The sequence below is a fragment of the Emys orbicularis genome, chromosome 1, assembly GCF_028017835.1.
Source record: "Emys orbicularis isolate rEmyOrb1 chromosome 1, rEmyOrb1.hap1, whole genome shotgun sequence".
NCBI classification, from domain to species: Eukaryota; Metazoa; Chordata; order Testudines; family Emydidae; genus Emys; species Emys orbicularis.
The window spans coordinates 11,298,134-11,315,807 of record NC_088683.1 but is presented as its reverse complement, the minus strand read 5'-3'; the positions used below and the strand labels follow the sequence as shown (position 1 = coordinate 11,315,807).

General features: G+C 52.5%; 1 protein-coding gene across 8 annotated transcripts in view; it reads right to left on the bottom strand.

The window, feature by feature from the left end:
• PLXNA4 (plexin A4) overlaps nt 1-17,674 on the bottom strand; it is a 612,559-nt gene that overhangs the window by 229,599 nt on the left and 365,286 nt on the right. For all 8 annotated transcript variants that reach the window (XM_065423502.1, XM_065423501.1, XM_065423503.1 and 5 more), the window contains one exon: nt 10,342-10,442. In XM_065423502.1, coding sequence (XP_065279574.1) covers nt 10,342-10,442 — 101 coding nt within the window. The remainder of the gene's footprint in view (nt 1-10,341; nt 10,443-17,674) is intronic.

The following is a 17,674-nucleotide window of genomic DNA, read 5'->3' as shown; positions in this document are numbered from 1 at the left end:
GAAAAAGCCTGTTATCAAAATACATTTACTAGACACCAGCGTATTCCAGTCTGCGGGGCCCGGTAAAATCCATGTGTCGCCTCAGGCAGACGCAGCCGTGCCGATGAATCAGCCTGCAAAGGGCACAGGCCTGTCCTGCACCACTATTTATGGGAAAGCAAATGGAGTGCTCCTGAAAGGGATCTGAGTGGTATCTTGGCAGGCTGAGATCAGAAAAGGGGGAGGGGCAGTGCCAGCTGGCTCCAGGCTGACCCTGCCACCTCTACCTGTATGGATAGTGGGGTCTCCAGGCCTTGTCACTGGCCTTTCTGCTGATGCCACCGGGTGCAATTCAGGGTGGTTTGTTCGGCGTCCACACCTGTACACCACAGACGGGTGTGATTTATCAAGGGCCAACCACTGCGTCAGAGCCTTTCAGACGTTAACAGGGGATTTGCTCTCTCTGGACCTAAAACTCATTTCACAAAGCCATGAAAGAGCCTCCAAGATGATGACACGTTTTGGGCACTTCTGCTCTGCTCCAGGTGAGATCTGATGCCGAGGTACTAAACGGAGAGGTACATTAGATATGCCTCAACCGATGGATTACGATTAAAGTTTGCATAGACGTGATGCAAGATGCTGAATAGCCCAGTATAAATCCATTGAGCCATCTGGTCCCCCTGCTGCGAGCACCTTTATGCAAAGGAGCAGGAGTGCCGCCAGCTTTTCTACCGCCCTAGGCGGCAGAAGGTCCCGCCCCGAAATGCCGCCCCCCACAGAGGCGGCGGAAGGTCTCGCTGCCGAAATATCGCCGTGGTCGCCGCCCCCCAAATTGTAGCGCCCTAGGCGACCGCCTAGGTCGCCTAATGGGTTGCGCCGGCCCTGCAAAGGAGAAAACATCCTCTCCTCTTTCAATAACCACCTGAGAAAAAGATGGATTCACTCTGCGTCAAGGCCCATTGCGGGCAGACTACTCCACTCTGCCTAGCTCTCTGACCACGCTTCTGCTAGGGTTTGCTTCTTACAGACTCAGTCTGAGTGCCGGCTGAGACAGTGCATGATCCGAACCAGCCACAGCTTGGGGATGCAGCTCAACGGCTACGCGCCCCCCTCCCCCAACTGCCACTTCCGAGCGACACATCAGAGAGTTCCAAACCAAATTCCATGTGACTCCAACCAGTCCAACAACCTTAACTCTGCCCAACAGCCATTCCGGCTGCACTAGGAAATGGGGCTTAATCTCAGCTACGCATGTGGGTGGAAGAACAAACAGGGCGAAGGGAGCAAGGTGCAGATCTGAACTTCCCCAGCATTTGGGGGGTTCGGCTCAGCCCTTGTGTGCCAGCCACAAGCTTCAGAGCCTGGGTTTAAATCTGAAACCTTCCACTATTCAGCGGAAGTCAGGCTCATCTCTAACAAACAATGTACCTTTGTTCTGACTCCTACTGGAAGCTCTCAACGCTCTTTGCAGACAGCAAGGCCCCTGCGGGATTGATGCCCGAGGTAGGAAGAGCATAAGAAGCCCTCCATACCCCACACAGGGTTCCAGTTGCAACTGCAGTTCCTGGGTCTAATTCATCATTGCCCTGCTCTTGTGCAGTTGTTTACACCAATGCAAAACATTACCGTTCTGATATGGCAGCAGTTTACATCCTGGTGTAACACAGACAATAATGAATTGGGCCCCTCGGGGTTTTTTTTCTTCAGTGAAATTGTGGGTGCAGGATACCTCCCAGGATCAGGATCAAGCCAATAGCAGGAATCTACATGCTCCACCATCCCATTCACTCGCCAGTGCTCTGAGCTGCTGTTCTGAACAGTGTGGGGCTCGGGGTGCTCTTCCTGTCCCCTCACCCCAAACGCTGGACAACTCCTCTGAATCTCTCCTGGCCTTCCCATGCAAACATCACTTCCCAGAGCGGGCCCCGACATTTCCTGTCTCCCACGGCAGCGCCTGTTAAAGGAGTTCAGAGAGGGAGAACCTCAGCCCAAGGGGGAGCGACATCCTGTCAGCGGACTAAAAGTCAAGCGAGAGAAAGACTTTTAAAGAGCTCGCGCCTGATCTTATCGCTGCCTCTGTAGGCGGCTTGGGTTACCGGAGACTCTCTTTAGCGACTCAGAAGACTTTGACCAAGAAAGGTAAAGTCAGGGTCGATCAATGAGACTGTGCCTACTCTGTGGCATCACGTTACCTGCCGAGGCGAGACAGCATTATTTTCTGGTCTGGGCATGAGTCTGGGGGAGGAAGAAAAATAAGAAAAAAGCCCCAGAATAAGCCAGTTGTTTAAGTGCAGTCTGTTAGAAATGCGCCTCGGGGGGGGAGGGATAGCTCAGTGGTTTGAGCACTGGCCTGCTAAACCGAGGGTTGTGAGTTCAATCCTGGAGGGGGCCACTTAGGGATCTGGGGCAAAAATCTGGGGATTTGTCCTGCTTTGAGCAGGGGGTTGGACTAGATGACCTCCTGAGGTCCCTTCCAACCCTGATATTCTATGACTTCTGGATGGAGAGGCTTCCCCAGATCCCAGGGGGAAATGGGGCTGAGACCAAAGCTAACTGACGGGATAGACACCCTCTCAGCCAGGACTCTCTGTCCCAGAAACTCTCGTTTCCCCATGGTGGTAGCTAATCGCTAGCCAGGCCCAGCCTGGACAGCTGAGAGAACAGTCTGGGTGACAGGGCCAATTCATCCCAGCACCTGCACAGAGCCCCGCACTGGGACCCAGAGAGACAGCTTGTGCTTCCCCTATCCCAGGGCTGTTTGGGGTCAGTTCCCCCCCTGGCATAAGTTAGGGCAGCGCTGTGGGGGTTTGGCAGTGGGGACTGTGTCTTTCTGGGCCGAGCTTCCCAGAGACAATCTGGGCAGGGTGCTGTGAAACTCTTGTTCCAAACAGCCGGCTGGAGCCAGACGCAGAATAAAGCCGTGCTCTTCAAACACTGAGTGACCACCGACCACACACACACCCCTCTCTCTTTTCCCCGTGGCTTGATCTTGCTTCCATCAAGCCCAATGGCTCAACTCCCAGTGAGTTCAGCAAGAGCAAGGTCAGGTCCCAAGGCTGGGAACTAGCAGATAAATCTCGGGCAACTCCTTCTTATCACATACCCTGGCTGCAGACTGTGCCTGCAGCTGGGCGATGTACCGTAGCCAGCAGTTCCTGCTGTGACTGCTTGGCCTCAGCCAGGATTTGGCTATGTCTCCCCTCGAGCTGGAGCTGTCATTTCCAGCTCAGGCAGACAGACCCACCCTAGCTTGATCGGCGTTAGCCTCCTAAAATAACAGCGTAGCCACGGCCGGTGGGACGGCTCAAGTACAATCCCACCTGAAACTCTAGCTATGGACTTGGGCAACGGGGCAGGCCATGGCTTGGCTGCTATTTTCAGTAGGTTAGCTCAACGGGTATGGAATGAAACCTTCCAGCTCCAGGCCAGACATACCCTTACGGCGTCCCTAAATAGCAGTGACACTAGGCAGCCCAGCCTGCATTAAACCACAGACTCCTGCCTCCGGCCAGCAGCCTCAAGAAAGAATCCCCTTCCCGTAGTCATTGCAACCACGTCCTAGCTCCACGCTGCTGCTGCTGCTCAGGGCCGGAGGAACCTGGTATGTCAACAGCAGGACAGCAGCTTGTGGCCTAACTTGGTACTGTACCTTGCTAAGATCCTAACTGGTCACCATGTGTGTTTGCAGGAGCGGGGGACGTCTGTGAAGAGGAGGGTGTTTTCACACTCTTTCATCTCAGTAAGTGGCACAGGCCCTCTGCTGCAGCTGGCGAGACTGACGTGGAGTGGTGGGTGTCCAGGTTTGGGAGCGAGGCAACCACGTAACTCAGCGTGTGTGCGTGAGGGAGTGAGAGGTGTTGGCCACTGCGCATTTATGCAGCATACATTTGCATGTGTGTCTCTGTGTGCATGTCTGTTTTGGCACGTGTGGGTTGCATGACAGGCAAGAGCGTCGCTGCGGGAAGATGGGGGGTGCTTGTGCATGCTGGGAGTGGTTAGGGGTGCTGGTGCATTGGGCTGTAGATGTGTGTGCTTTGGGCAGGTATTTGCCGGTGCGTGTGTTTTTGCATGCTGGGACTGGCATGTATCCCTGTGCGCCTGGCCACAGCCAGGTGCGTGCAGGATGCTGCACAGGTATTCATATGGCCACAGCCAGTGACTCCTCCCCGCCCCAATCCAAATAGGGAGGGGGAACTATGGACACAGCAGGTTTATCCCCCACGCTAAAATATACATTCCTTGCTTGAGATTGAGCCACTCTCCAACAGTCTTGGAGTCATGATCAAACATCTGGGGAGGATCCTTCCATTTGCCTCTGTAGCGGGGTGGACACCCCCTCCTGCCTGGAAGGGCTTGAAAGCGGCCCTGGAGAGGGCTGCAGCACTAAAAGCCGGGCTGATTGGGGAAGCGGCCGCAGCTGGGCCACACCCCAATCAGGCCACAGCTGGCCTGTATAAGAGCAGGGGCGGCTCTAGCATTTTAGCCACCCCAAGCCTTCGGCAGCGCGCCTGCAGGAGGTCCGCCGGTCCAATGGCTTCGGCGTACCCGCCGCCGAATTGCCGCCGAATACGCGGGACCGGTGGACCTCCCGCAGGGGTGAGTCCGCTCCTCTACAGCCTCTTTGCTCCTGTCAGTCCCTCAATCCTCAGCTGTTCCATGGCTGGGAAGCACTGAGACACCATTTGGAGAAAGCCCAGAGACAGAGGAGGCAGTGCAAGCGGAGGGAGGTGGCGGGGTGTGGGGTCCCTCCCCAGATTTGGAGGGCACTGCTGGGCCGGGCTCGGCTCAGGAGACTGGTTGGCACGACGATGCCTCTTGCAGCAGCAAGTGGAAAAGCAGCGATTTGTTTCCCACTGAGAGAAAACTTTCGTCCTCCCCTCCTCGGGCTCTGGTTCAGTGACACTATCGTGACCTTGCAGTTGGCCTTGGCTCACCAGCTGCCTTCTGTCCTAGGCACTTGGTCTCTCTGTGCCAGCTATTAACTTTTCAGCCTGGTTACCGCCCCTCCCTCAGCCTCCCTGGAGACCTGTGCAGGAGCCGAGCCCCACATTTTCAATTTACACCATCTAAATGATTCATCACAGCCTAAAGAGGCCTAAACGCAGCCCCGGAGGGGAGCTGAGCCACTGAAAGGAGAGGAATACGATGAGAGCTAGAGATACAGCAATGCAAAGCTCCAGTGACCGGCTCTCTTCCTGGCCATGTAGAAGCCAATCAATGTCCCTCCCTACCCCCTCCTCACGCTGCCCCCCAACCCCGGCTCTCTCTCTCTCAATAGAGTCAAGTTTCCCCCTGTAAGATTAGGATGGGAGAGTCACAGAAATCAATTCCTGGGCGCTGGCACATTGCCCCTTGCACAGAGAATTCAGGATCGCAATGCAAAGTTGGATCACAAAGCAGTCACCAGACACCATCCCAGCTCCCAGCCCTCTGGGCTAAAGCATTCACTAGAGTTCACCGGCGGGAGACTCAGAGCTTCCAGTGAACTGATGGATGGGGCTGTGGGGTAACCTTAGAAGCAGCGTGCACTGAGGACCTCAGTTACTGATGCTCAGATCCAACAGTGAGAAGCACTCTAGAAATAAACAGACAGCTACGCACACCCGACAGGCAACCCTTCTCCGTTAGGTGAGCAATTTACGGCATGCCCACGGCATAACCCTGCACTGCCATTAATTAAAGATGATTGATACTGGAGAGGAAGGATTCTCTTGTAGTTAAGGCACATGCCTGGCTGTCTGGAGCTGTGAGTTCCATTCCTACTCTTTCAGCAAGAGCTTGGACAAGTCACGTCCCTGCTCTGTGCCTCAGTTTCCCCATCTGTAAAACAGGGATCATTTTACCTCAAAGGAGGCTGGACTCCTTCCTGCTTATGAAGCGTTTGGCTGAATGGTGACATAGGGTGATGTATTAACACTAGTGACGGGCAGTGGTTCTGACAGGTTTTCCTGGAGATCTCACGTGGGCGGAGGGGTGGGGGTTTGATTGTACAGCAAGTCTAGGAAAGGCTGATTAATGCACTTCACAATGTTCCAAGGGCCAGTGCCAATAAGGACCCAAACACCCAGGTGCTGCTATCCTGAGGCAGCTGGACAGCTTAACTCTGCAGAACAGGAGCTGGAAGTTATGTGAGACCAGGGATATCTGGCACTGCCTGCTGCTTGCCTGGCTGGAAATGCCCGGACAGCCTGGCTCATGTGATTTGGCCCTTCTGCTTCCAAGCCCAGCTTGAGGGGCAGAGGTAGGCAAATAAAAAAAAAAACCACAGAGATCACAGAGAAGACAAAGAATTCCTGGCACCTTCTCAGCCCCCCAAGTGCTTAGTTCACTCCAGGTTTGGTTTAAGGGCGAAGTGTCCTTTGCAAGGCCGGGTGGTTCTAACTGGAGCCAAACTTGCTCACCCAGCCCCACCAGATCAGACGTATTACAGGCGCTTTGGAGAGTAGATCCGGGATGCAGTGAGGCGGGAACAGGACAACGAGGCAAGAGCAGAGAGTGGTGAAGTGGCCACAGCACTGTCGTCTTTTCTTAGGGAGTTGTGGTCATTGACTTGTACAGTTTCCTAATAAAACCCGTAGAGCCTGATTCTCCCTTCCCCAGCAATAACTTCCCGAGGTCAGTGGCGTGGCACTGGGGGAAGCGAGGGAGGACTCGGGTTCTAGGCACACAGCAGCTTTCCCCAAGGACAGGAGAGGCCGTGGGGAGCACTGGCGCGGAGCTCACGCCTGGGAAGCAGGACAAAGGAAAGGAATTTAGAGGGAGGATGTACATGTTTTCCTTTCTGAGCACCTCAGAACCCAAGGCGAATTAGCCCTCGTGGCCCTACCATAAGGCATGTAAATAAAGGGCAGCCCCATTTACAGAGGAGGAAGCAGAGGTTAAGCAGTAAGCATCCAGGTCTGTCCTAAAGTTGGGACTAGAACCCAGGAATCCTGCTGTGCTGGCTGGTGTATTAACTACAAGGCCATCCTTCCTCCTTAGGGAGGAGAAGGAGCGTGTTGGGGGGAAGGTTTGCATGTGGGATTCCTAGGCTATTGAATCCAGTTCTCCCTTCCCTACTATACGCTGGCCAGCATTTTCTTTAGCTCCCTTGCACCCAGCTGCTGTGCAATCTGCAGTTGTCTCTGCCCCTTTTCTCTCTCCAGGGATTCATTGCTAGGTGCATTGATTGCTTGATCCCTGCCACTGACCCTGGGTGACTGCAGCAATGGCCTGAGATGAAATATCTGGTATTGCCGTGGTTCAATCAGCAGCTAATGTGGTGTGATGGTCTCTTCTATGCATCTGGAATCCCAATCACTGAGCCAGTCGGGGAGCAACGACACCTACTTCTCTAGGCCAGACCTGGAGACCCAGATTTACCTGCTTCCTCAAACAGAAGAAATGACGTCACACCTGGGTCTGTGCTCTAACTTCACCCACCGTTCAGGGACTCCACCTTCGCCTCGCAGGTAAATGAATGGGATTTAGCTAGACAATGGAAATACCCTCCCTGCCTTATCTGCATCTCCATCCCCGAGCCCCACGTCCAATGATTGTCTGAGCTGCTTTTTAATGCTAGACCCTGGGCAGGGCCCCCCATTCCCACTCGGTATGGAGGTGGCCGTGTTTGGTTCTTGGTTTGGAGAGGAGGGGATACGTGACGTATTCATGATGATTGTGCCACAGCTCAGGCACCTTGGTGATGCGGCCGTGTGCTTCATACATCACTATCACCATCATCATCAAACTAATGCACTGCACTGGACAAGCGTACCTGTGCCCCCGCTCCACACAGGATAACAGCCTGCTACTGCTCTCTGCTAAAGGAATGAGTCCTTCAGCTCCAGTAGTAGAGGCTCATGTTTAGACCGAGAGGTGCCTGGGGGGTTCTCAGCAGTGATGGGTGACTGAGTCACACCAAAGTGAGGTTCCTATAGACTTGGGTAGGAGGGAGGATCTGTCACTCCTCACACCCTCGGAATACGCTGCACGTGATCAGCAGCCACACAGCGCCAGATCCCACGGGGGGGGGTTCAGCATGCTTTGACAGCCCTGACCCCGCCCCTGTGCCTACACAAAGGGTGCAGGGCTGGCAGAGGCACCATACGCTTCCCCTATGCTGATGCCTCCAATATGCCTCAACCTGAACCCAGAGGAACCATCTCTAGAGCTGGGCACGCAGTTCATGGCTGCTCTGCAGAGACCCCCACCGAAGAGACCAATCAGTGCACACAAGGTGGCTGTTTGTTGGGCTGTTGACACCCGCCTGCTAGGAAATGAACCGAGAGCCACCGAGCACCGATCAGACACTAACAGCATTCAGTCACTACGGGGACAGGCTGGATGGAGCTGATGACTTAGAGGTGAGAAGCCCCTTAGCCCATTACCAAGCCAGCCAATCCCTCTGTCCCGTGAGGGTCATTTGACATAAAGCTGACTGATTCCAGTGAAAGATGCTACATAAACAAGTCAATAATGGCAATCCACGCAGGTCCTTGATACAGAAGAGGTGGGCCCCTTCATTGGCTAGGTCATTGATAGCAAAAAGCAGTCTGCTCGGGTATCATGGTGGTGGGCCCGGGAGAAGAAAAGCAGAGGGAGAATACACCAAAGCTGGCTGTTGAATACAAGTGCTGGCCTCATGTTCTCAGACCAAGAGGGACTAGCAGGGCCCTGGATGCAGCTTGCTCGGTATAGCTGGGGTAACGTTTACAAACCTCAACTCAGGCCAGGTGTGCCCAGGATCTACTGAGGCAGCCCAGGGCCTAAGCAAAGGCGGGGCCTGACTCCTCGTTTTGGGCATATTTAGTCAGGCCATGTGGCTCTGATCTGAAATCAAGCAAACCTTGGTGGTTTCACACCCCAGGAGTTGATGGGGTCAGCTCATGGGGTGTGAACCACTTGGGGGCTGATTTACATGAACCTCCTTAGCGCTACCAGCAGCGGGCTCATTTCACTCCACTCTCCAGCGACCCCTGATAGCCACAGGTAGGAGTGGCGCTGCTGGCCTCCAAAGGGCATTGCTATGTCCAAGTTGTCCTCTGTTGGATGGCAGCTTGCCATAACTCTTGAAGGACAGGGCTGTGAATACAGGGGAGGAATAACCATGCAGTGAGCCTCTTTCCCTGCTGAAGACCATTGAGACTCAAGCAAAGCATCTATAGGCTATTAACAGCACTATCCCCGCCGCCCCAGCTGCACTCCGCTGGTCTATATATGGCCATGAAGATCAGGCCACAGGCTCCGTTGGCATGTGATGCTATCCCACCATTCACAGCCTGTCCCAGCCTTGAGCTCGACACACCTGAGACCCAGCTCTCTCTGGTACTGGAAGAGGGTTCTCTGCAGGGCAGAAGGGGCGGGGGGTGGGTGTTGAGGTTAGTAAGAGGAAGCCTCAAGGTCAAAGGAAAACAATACAAAGTGCTGCAATGTCAGCAGGGCCTGGGACCACCTCAGCTGAAGTTCTTCATTCGTTCTAGAGGCACCTGGCAAGGCTGTATTTCAGAGTATGGCCTCCTTCCCTGCAGTGCCATTTTAATGAGCAGACTCCCCCCCTGGACACTGATACTGGGACCCATGTAGGGTGGAAATTATCTGCCCAGACTTTGCCCACTGTCCCAGAAGAGCCAGATGGATCTGCTTAAAACAATCAGCATTGAAACAGTTGGGCTGACATTTAAATTGTTGTCACTAGGTTTCAGAGTTAACACTCCACTGAGCTGAAAGGGGGCAGTTCCCCCTTACACATTACCTTTGAATTTGGCCCCCTGTGCCCATGGAATCCTGAGGTCCTGATTCTCCTCTCATGATAGTGTAAAGCAGGAGTACCTCCCATGAAATCAACAGCGGTCAAAGCAATGTAAGCAGTGGAGACTCAGGTCCTACAGTGCACTTGAGACATGTGTCTGAGTCTCGCCCCAGCCTTGGTCCTGCTGCCCTATCCCTTGGAGAAGGGAATGGATTTGTCCCCGAAAAAGAAACTGTAAGAGCGAATGGGCCTGATTCAAAACAAAGTGGAGCAAACAGGAGCCTTTCCATTGATTTCAATGGACTCTGGATCAGGGTCTTGCTGAGTCCCTCCTTATCCACTCACGTGTGCACTCAGAAGGGAGAAACCCAGACTGCCTTGTCTCTGTGATTTTCTTTACCATTCGAAGTGAAAGGAAGACGACTGCTTCAGCAAGGACACTCTCTCTCAATCTCCGAGGCCCCAACAGAGCTGCTCGGATCGCATTTTCGAGTGCTGTCTTGTGCCCCACCAGGGACAGACCTGTCCATTTGCAGCTTTGCTGCGTGCCCCGGTAGAGAGTGAGAAAAGCACCCTGGGGCAAGGGAGGCAGGGCCCGATGGAGGGAAAGGCCATCGGGCTGTACTTACGTGTTGTGAAGCACACACCAGCCACAGTGCGGGTCCCCGGAGCCCAGGCACGTGCTGCAGGTCTTGTACTGCCCGCACGACTCCACAGGCACTCTGGTCAGCTGCGGGAGGAAGGGAGAGAACATTTCAGGCTTGCTGCACTGCTCTCAGTTCCTTTCTGGAGCGCAGGCTGTGAAGCCATTCACGCTCCTTGCTGCAGCAATCTTCTGGAGCCAAGCCTCCCAGAAGGGAACCAGTGCAGAGCAACCCAGGCCAGCCGCGCAGGGAATGCTGCAGTGCAGCCTCTGAATGAAGCTGTTTGTAACACGCGTTGGTCCAAATTCCAACCTGGCACAACCCTATTGCAATCAATGGTGTTACACCAGGGGAATTCAGCCCCATACCTCCCTCTCCCCTGCTCGCACACACACACAGCACTGAAACAAACACCCACGCACAGGCTCACGTCCACCCCTCCCCACACATACTGCCCCCTATTGCTTCAGTTACACGGTTCTGTTTGGACAGACCCGGGCTCAGCACAGCAGACAGCCTGTTTGCAAAGCAGGGCTCTAGAACGCATTGCTAAATTGCTAATTCATCTGATCAACACACCTTCGGCTTATGCCCCGGAGGGCAACTGCGGGGCCTGAACTGGTAACGCAGGCTCTGAAAGTAGCTCTCTAGATACCTCTCTCTGGGACTTACATGGCCCCCCTTTATCACAGCATCTGATCCTCACAACACCCTAGTAAGCTGGTGCAGTCCTATTATCCCCATTTTACTGATGGGAACTAAAGCACAGGAAGACTAAGTGCCTTGACCAAGGGCACACAGGAAGTCTGGGGTGGAGCAGGGACATGCACCCAGTCCTAGGATAACAGCCTACAACCACTTGGCCGTTCTTCCATTCTAAGAGCTCTCTCCTGTTCTCTTGTCTCCAGACCTCTCTGCCACGCCTACTCCATGGTGAATATTTCCTTGGTCAATAAATCGCACACCAGGCGTTGCCCACAAGCCCATCTTTTCTTCTGGAAACTCCAGCTCTTTTATTTTCCATGTGCATCCATGTGCAGCTATCATTCCCCTAGCCCTCGGCCCCCTGGACTTCAGCTCCAACATCACCTTAGCTTAGGGCAGCCGAAGGAATTTCAAAACCTCCTATAATTTTCAACCAGTCCCGGTGGTTGTTTATACGCCGCACTTCGCTCCGCTTGGGCTTTCTGTTTACACACAGTTTCACTTCCTGGTTTTCCTATCCTAGCCCAATGCTGTTGCCAATTGACACATTGCCACAGTGTCTCTTTGTCCCCCTCTAGTGGCGAGACAACATAAAGAGGTTTATGACTTTATCCATGCCTCCAAGCTGCCGCTCCAAGCTCCTGTGTTAACTACCCAGGTGGGGTAGCCTCATTGGCAAATTGTTGCAAAGATGTAACAGAAATTAGCTACCTATGTAGGTTTTTGTATAATTGCCCATCACTGTGGTATCTGATCACCATTCAGCCATCCAATGACAGCAGCAGCAGGACCTAGGGAGTATGGTTATTTCCCATACACCGCTACCTCAATATAACGCGACCCGATATAACACAAATTCAGATATAACGTGGTAAAGCAGTGCTCCGGGCGGGCGGGGCTGCGCACTCTGGTGGATCAAAGCAAGTTCGATATAACGCCGTTTCACCTATAACGCGGTAAGATTTTTTGGCTCCTGAGGACAGCGTTATATCGAGGTAGAGGTGTACCTGGCCCTGTACTGCTTGCATCCCATTTGGTAAACCGGAGACACATGGGTATGTGCTACAGCAACACATCTTGTTTTGTGTTAATGCCTCCAAGACACACAACTACCCAGTATGAACTCACACCAAACCATGCGCCATGTTCCGTGGTGTAGGCCCTAGTGAGAGGTCTCCAGTATAACCACTCCTATCATTGTGTGCTATTGCTGGTACAGTGGGCCCTGTATGAATTCATCTCAAGCAGCTTTATCGTGAGATTAATTACAATTGTACCATGCTGATAAATGTCTTGAGCTGCAGTGTCAGACCTTCTAATGAATAAAGGGAGAGACTACAGAAAAAGGAGCTGTGACTGAAAGGAAAGCCACCAAGGGGTCATCAGCTTAAGAGAAGGGAACATTGAGCAAATAAGACAACATCAGAGCTCATATTTTACCCTGGAACATAATCTGCAATTAATTCTGCTCATCTCCGTGAGTCTAAAGTTTTGAGAACTGTCTGTGCCCTCTAGAAGCAATCAGCCTTTGACACTGCCTAGGGTGACCAGATGTCCCGATTTTATAGGGACAGTCCTGATTTTTGGGTCTTTTTCTTATACAGGCTCCTATTACCCTCCACCCCTTGTCCTGATTTTTCACATTTGCTGTCTGGTCACCCTAACGCTGCCCCAAAGATAGATGAAAAAGAAAAGTCCACACAACCCTGCGATCATGTCTTCTCCTCATCGTTACTGACAGAGGCATTGGAATGGAGACATTTTCTGTAGTGAAGGCTGAAACAATTTCTGAAACCAGATTTTGATTCCCACCAGGAGCAGCAGAAGTGCCTTAAAAGTGGGGGGCCACCAGTGCCCAAACCGTGGCCCTGCCCCCCGTGCCACCCTTTCCCCCCAAGCCCCTGCCCTCACATCACCCATTCACACCGAGGCCCTGCCTTCGCACTGCCTTCTGCCCGAGCCCCCCGTCCTGTTCCCCACACTCCCGCCTATTCCCTGTATCACCTATTCCCACCCTTACAGCCAGTAAAAAGGTGGAGGGCCATGGCCCCTGGTCCCCATGTTCTAGCACACCTAATTCCCACCCCACCCCTCTGACAAACTGAAACCATTCCAGATGACACTTCTTAGGAGTGATCTTCTACCGAGGTGGGATTCTGATGAGTGTTTCCCTGCTGAGATCGGAGATTCCAAACATTGAGGTGCCTCTGGTGCGGAACCGCACAAGCTGGGATATTATTTATATTACTATTGTGCCTAGAGGCCTAACCAATATCGGGCCCCATTGTGCTTGTCAGCAGATACACTTAGTAAGAGGCTGTCCTGGCCTCAAAGAGCTCGCAATCTACATAGACAAGACAGATAAAGGACGTGTTGCTATCCTCATCTTACAGATGGGAAACAGAGACTACGATTGAATGATTTGCCCAGGGTCACACAAGGAGTCGGTGGCAGAGCCAGGAGCTGAACTTAAATCTCCCATGTCCTAACTGAGTGCATAGGCACCAACTTCCTCTCTATTCGGAGGGGGTGCTTGACCCCTCCCCCCCCTCAGGCTCGCCCCAACTCCACCCCTTCCCCAAAGCCCCACCCCCACCTGCCTCTTCCTGCCACCGTTCCGCCCCTGGTCCCACCCCACCCCTACCCCCAAGGCCCCAACCTGCCTCTTCCCACCCCTGCTCCACCCCTGCCCCACCTCTTCCCTCCCCCAAGCACGCCCCATCCCCATTCCTCCTCCTCCCTCCCAGTGGCTCCTGCACACCACTGAACAGCTGTTCCGCGGCATACAGGAGGGACGGGGAGGAGTTGACCGGCAGGGGTGCTGGGGGCGGGGAGCTTGGCTGCCGGTGGATGCTAAGCACTCACTAATTTTTTCCCGTGGGTGTTCGGCGCCTATGACTGAGTGTCCTAACCACTAAGCCACCCTTCCTCACAAATCAACTGCAAACCTGAATCCCAATCTTTACATTAACCATAAGTAGGACCAGCTCTCTCCAAAAACCACATCTTTCATCTCTTTCTAGTATAACTGAGTTACATGGAGTCATTTAAAACAAAATGATTGAGGTTTTGGATTTGATCGACAGTAACCAGCTAATCCTGCTAGAAATGTGGCTCCCCCTTCTGCCATTATACAAGGCTCCTGGTATGTGCTCAGCCCTCGTTTTCTGGCTTCCATATTTGACTCTTTTATAATTTCAGTATATACACATTCCTTTTTTCTAAGCTGCCGACATTCTGGTCAAAATCTGAATTATTGCTCCATCTCTGCTGTTATAATTGGCTGTTAATATAGCAGCTGGATTTATTCAGTCTGATGGACTAAGTCAATTTAAATGTACAAAAAGGCATCTTAAGTAGCCAATTTCCTTCCCAATAGTCAAAAGATACATTTCCAAAACACTGAACGTGACTCTGTCAAGCTGTGTGGGTTCAGAGAATGCTGCTCCTATCTTTCAAGCCTCAGCTGGCCCCCCAAAAGCTGCAGCAAGATTAAGAGAGGCTGATTTCATTTCAAAGCCCTGAATAGAGCATTCACGCTAATGCTGTTTGTTGAATAGGTTGAGACAAAAACCACCCAAGAACCAGGTTCTGTGCTCCCTTAGCAAAGCTCCTGAGGATGTGGTTAGTGCAAAGGACTCTGGGAGAGCTGGGATGCCAATCCAGCTTGGGCCATTGACCGTGTGATCTCAGGCAAGTCTCTGCAACTCCTGTGCATATTCCCAGCAGGAAGGTGTGTGAAAAGCAGGAACCCAACTGAAAACCAAACCCTGGGCCTGATCCACCCACCTCTACCGTATACCGGTGTGAATCAGGAGTAAATTTTTATTTACATGATTGTAAAACCAGTTTAAGAGGAGACCCTTCGGCTGGGCTAGAAATGGATCCTGGGTTCCATTCCAGTCCGCATCATTGAGACACCTAATGCAAGTGACATCTCACCTCCGCTGGGGTGTGGGAATGACACTGCAAACTGCACGCAGCTGTCCTTTCCCAGCACAGCCAATGCGAACGCCACCCTCCTTTCCCAGCACAGCCAATGCGAACGCCACCCTCCTTTCCCAGCACAGCCAATACGAACGCCACCCTCCTGTCCCAGCACAGCCAATGCGAACGCCACCCTCCCTTCCCAGCACAGCCAGTGTGAACGCCACCCTCCTTTCCCAGCACAGCCAATGCGAACGCCACTCTCCTTTCCCAGCACAGCCAATGCGAACGCCACCCTCCTTTCCCAGCACAGCCAATGCGAACGCCACCTTCCTTTCCCAGCACAGCCAATACGAACGCCACCCTCCTGTCCCAGCACAGCCAATGCGAACGCCACCCTCCCTTCCCAGCACAGCCAGTGTGAACGCCACCCTCCTGTCCCAGCACAGCCAATGCAAACGCCACCCTCCTTTCCCAGCACAGCCAATGCACATGCCACTCTAAACTATTCCTTCTCAGTGTAAAGCTCCTTCCCAGCAAATCTATTCTCCTATGCTCAGAACGTTGAAAACCAGAGGCTTTAATTAAGGCGAGTTAATTGGAAGCAGCAGTAGCTGCCGAGGACATATGACACAATAATTAAGCTTGGGGTCGATGTGGCTGCTGCGTGGCACTGGTGGGGTAAATTACCGGTTCAAGTCACACACTCATTTTTGCCTATCACCGGGTCCAGGATCTGTCCCTCCCTCCTTTGTTATCCCCAACTCCCCTCTCTATCTGTGTGAGCGGGTTCTCCTCTGTGCGGCCAGTGACACTCCCAGCAATAGACAGAGGGAGATCATATGGGGCAAACATAAAGGTGAAGGGAAAAGACTACTGAGTTCTCTAGGCCAGAGAATTCACAAGGAAAAAACAAAACCCACCCCACTAGCTCAGGCCTCTGGAGTGAGGGTTCAGAGCATCTTCATCCAGGACCAGCAACAATCCTGGCCTCTCCCCCGTAACTTTCCTGCAAGCACCCAACATTGGTCAACTTGCAATTCATGCTGTCCCTGAGCTCCACTCCACGCACCTCAGCTCCCTCCGAATCCCCAGCCTGGTTACTGATGAATCTGGCCTCACGTGGTCCCACAAGTTAAGTGTTTCAAATAATTGCAGGCTGCAAATCGTAAAACAAATGAGGTTTGGCAAGATGTTTGCACTCAAAAGCCTTCAAAATGGAGAGCCTAGTGTCACAATTAAAGGAGAGAAAGCCCAATCTTAATGAGCACTGGTTCCTGTGCGGTTACTGAGGCGTGCATGCCGAGTGAGGGATAGATCGTTAGCTAGGCTCTATTAAGACTATATATAGATTTAATTGGGCCCAGCAATGGAATTTATGTCAAAGCGCTGGGTTTTTGGAAGACCGGCACCACTTGAGGGCTAATGTCAAAGGCGTGAAAAGCTAAATCACCCAGGGAAAGTCTGATTGTTACTGCTAATGATGATGGCTACCATGTTCCACCCTCTCCCCAGGTCACCTTGTTCCACCATCTCCTCAAGAGGAGTTCCATCCCCACCCTCACTTATCCAGTCCCATCTTCTTGCCAATGCATCCACACCTTCCCTCTCCTTACATTAACACACCTCACCCACTCCCTGGCACAGTCTCCCCCGTCCCCACCTTCTCCCCAGCCTGTTTGTAAATGTTTGGGGTTTACAGGAAGCAGTTGATGTGGGAGCAGATGTTAGTCTGGTACAGAGAGCAAACAGCTGAGAAACAGGAAGGAACCTTCATTCAAAGGTGAGCTGATTGGGGCGCGGGGACGACAATCAGAATAATTTCAGCAACGTAACATTTTTAATTCCCATGAGCCTCAGCACTTCCTGGTTTTGGGTGGAAGCAGAGCTGTTCAGATGCCCCTAGAAAAGCTGTCTTTACAGCATTTCCTTATGACACTGCAGGAACAAGGACTCTCAAGAGCCAGCTTGTTCCCCTCCAGTGGGTGGGAAACCTTTGGCTTTCCCTATGAACCAAATAGCTGAAACTCCTGAGTTCACCCACCACTAGCCCAAACATGTCCAGGCCTCATTCACTGTGTGACTGTAATCCACTCGATTGAACAACTTCTTCCTTGGCCTTGGAATTCAAAGCACTTTACAAAGGTGGGCAAGCATCATTAGCCCCATTTTACAGGTGGGGAAACTGAGGCTCAGAGACACAAAGAGACTCAACCAAGGCCACACAGTGAGCCAGTGGCACAGTCTGAATTAGAACATAGGTCACCTGTCTGGTAAGCACCTGCCTAAAGTGGGGCATCACTAAAAACAGGGTGCTGTTTCCTATCCCAGTTTCTTGGAGGAAATACATTTCCCTGCATGGAAAGGGACAGTAAATACTTCCCCTGCGGTGACACTGGCAGACCAGGTGCCAGCTCATGCCAAGGTCCCCATGTCTCAGTTGACTACTAACAAACACGTAGCTGGAATCGGCCTGGCTCACCTGTGTGTTTGTATTGTTAAAACAGGTATTAGAATGATAAGAATGTGTTTAGTGTTTGGACTTTATTGAATGCTTGTAAATTGCTGCATGCCTTAATCTCACACGAAACCTTTATATCCCATATTGTAAGGCACTACTTAAGCATTTGTACCCAGGGGCTTGTGTGCGCCACTGTAGTGCTTTAGCGAAGACATTACTCTGCCA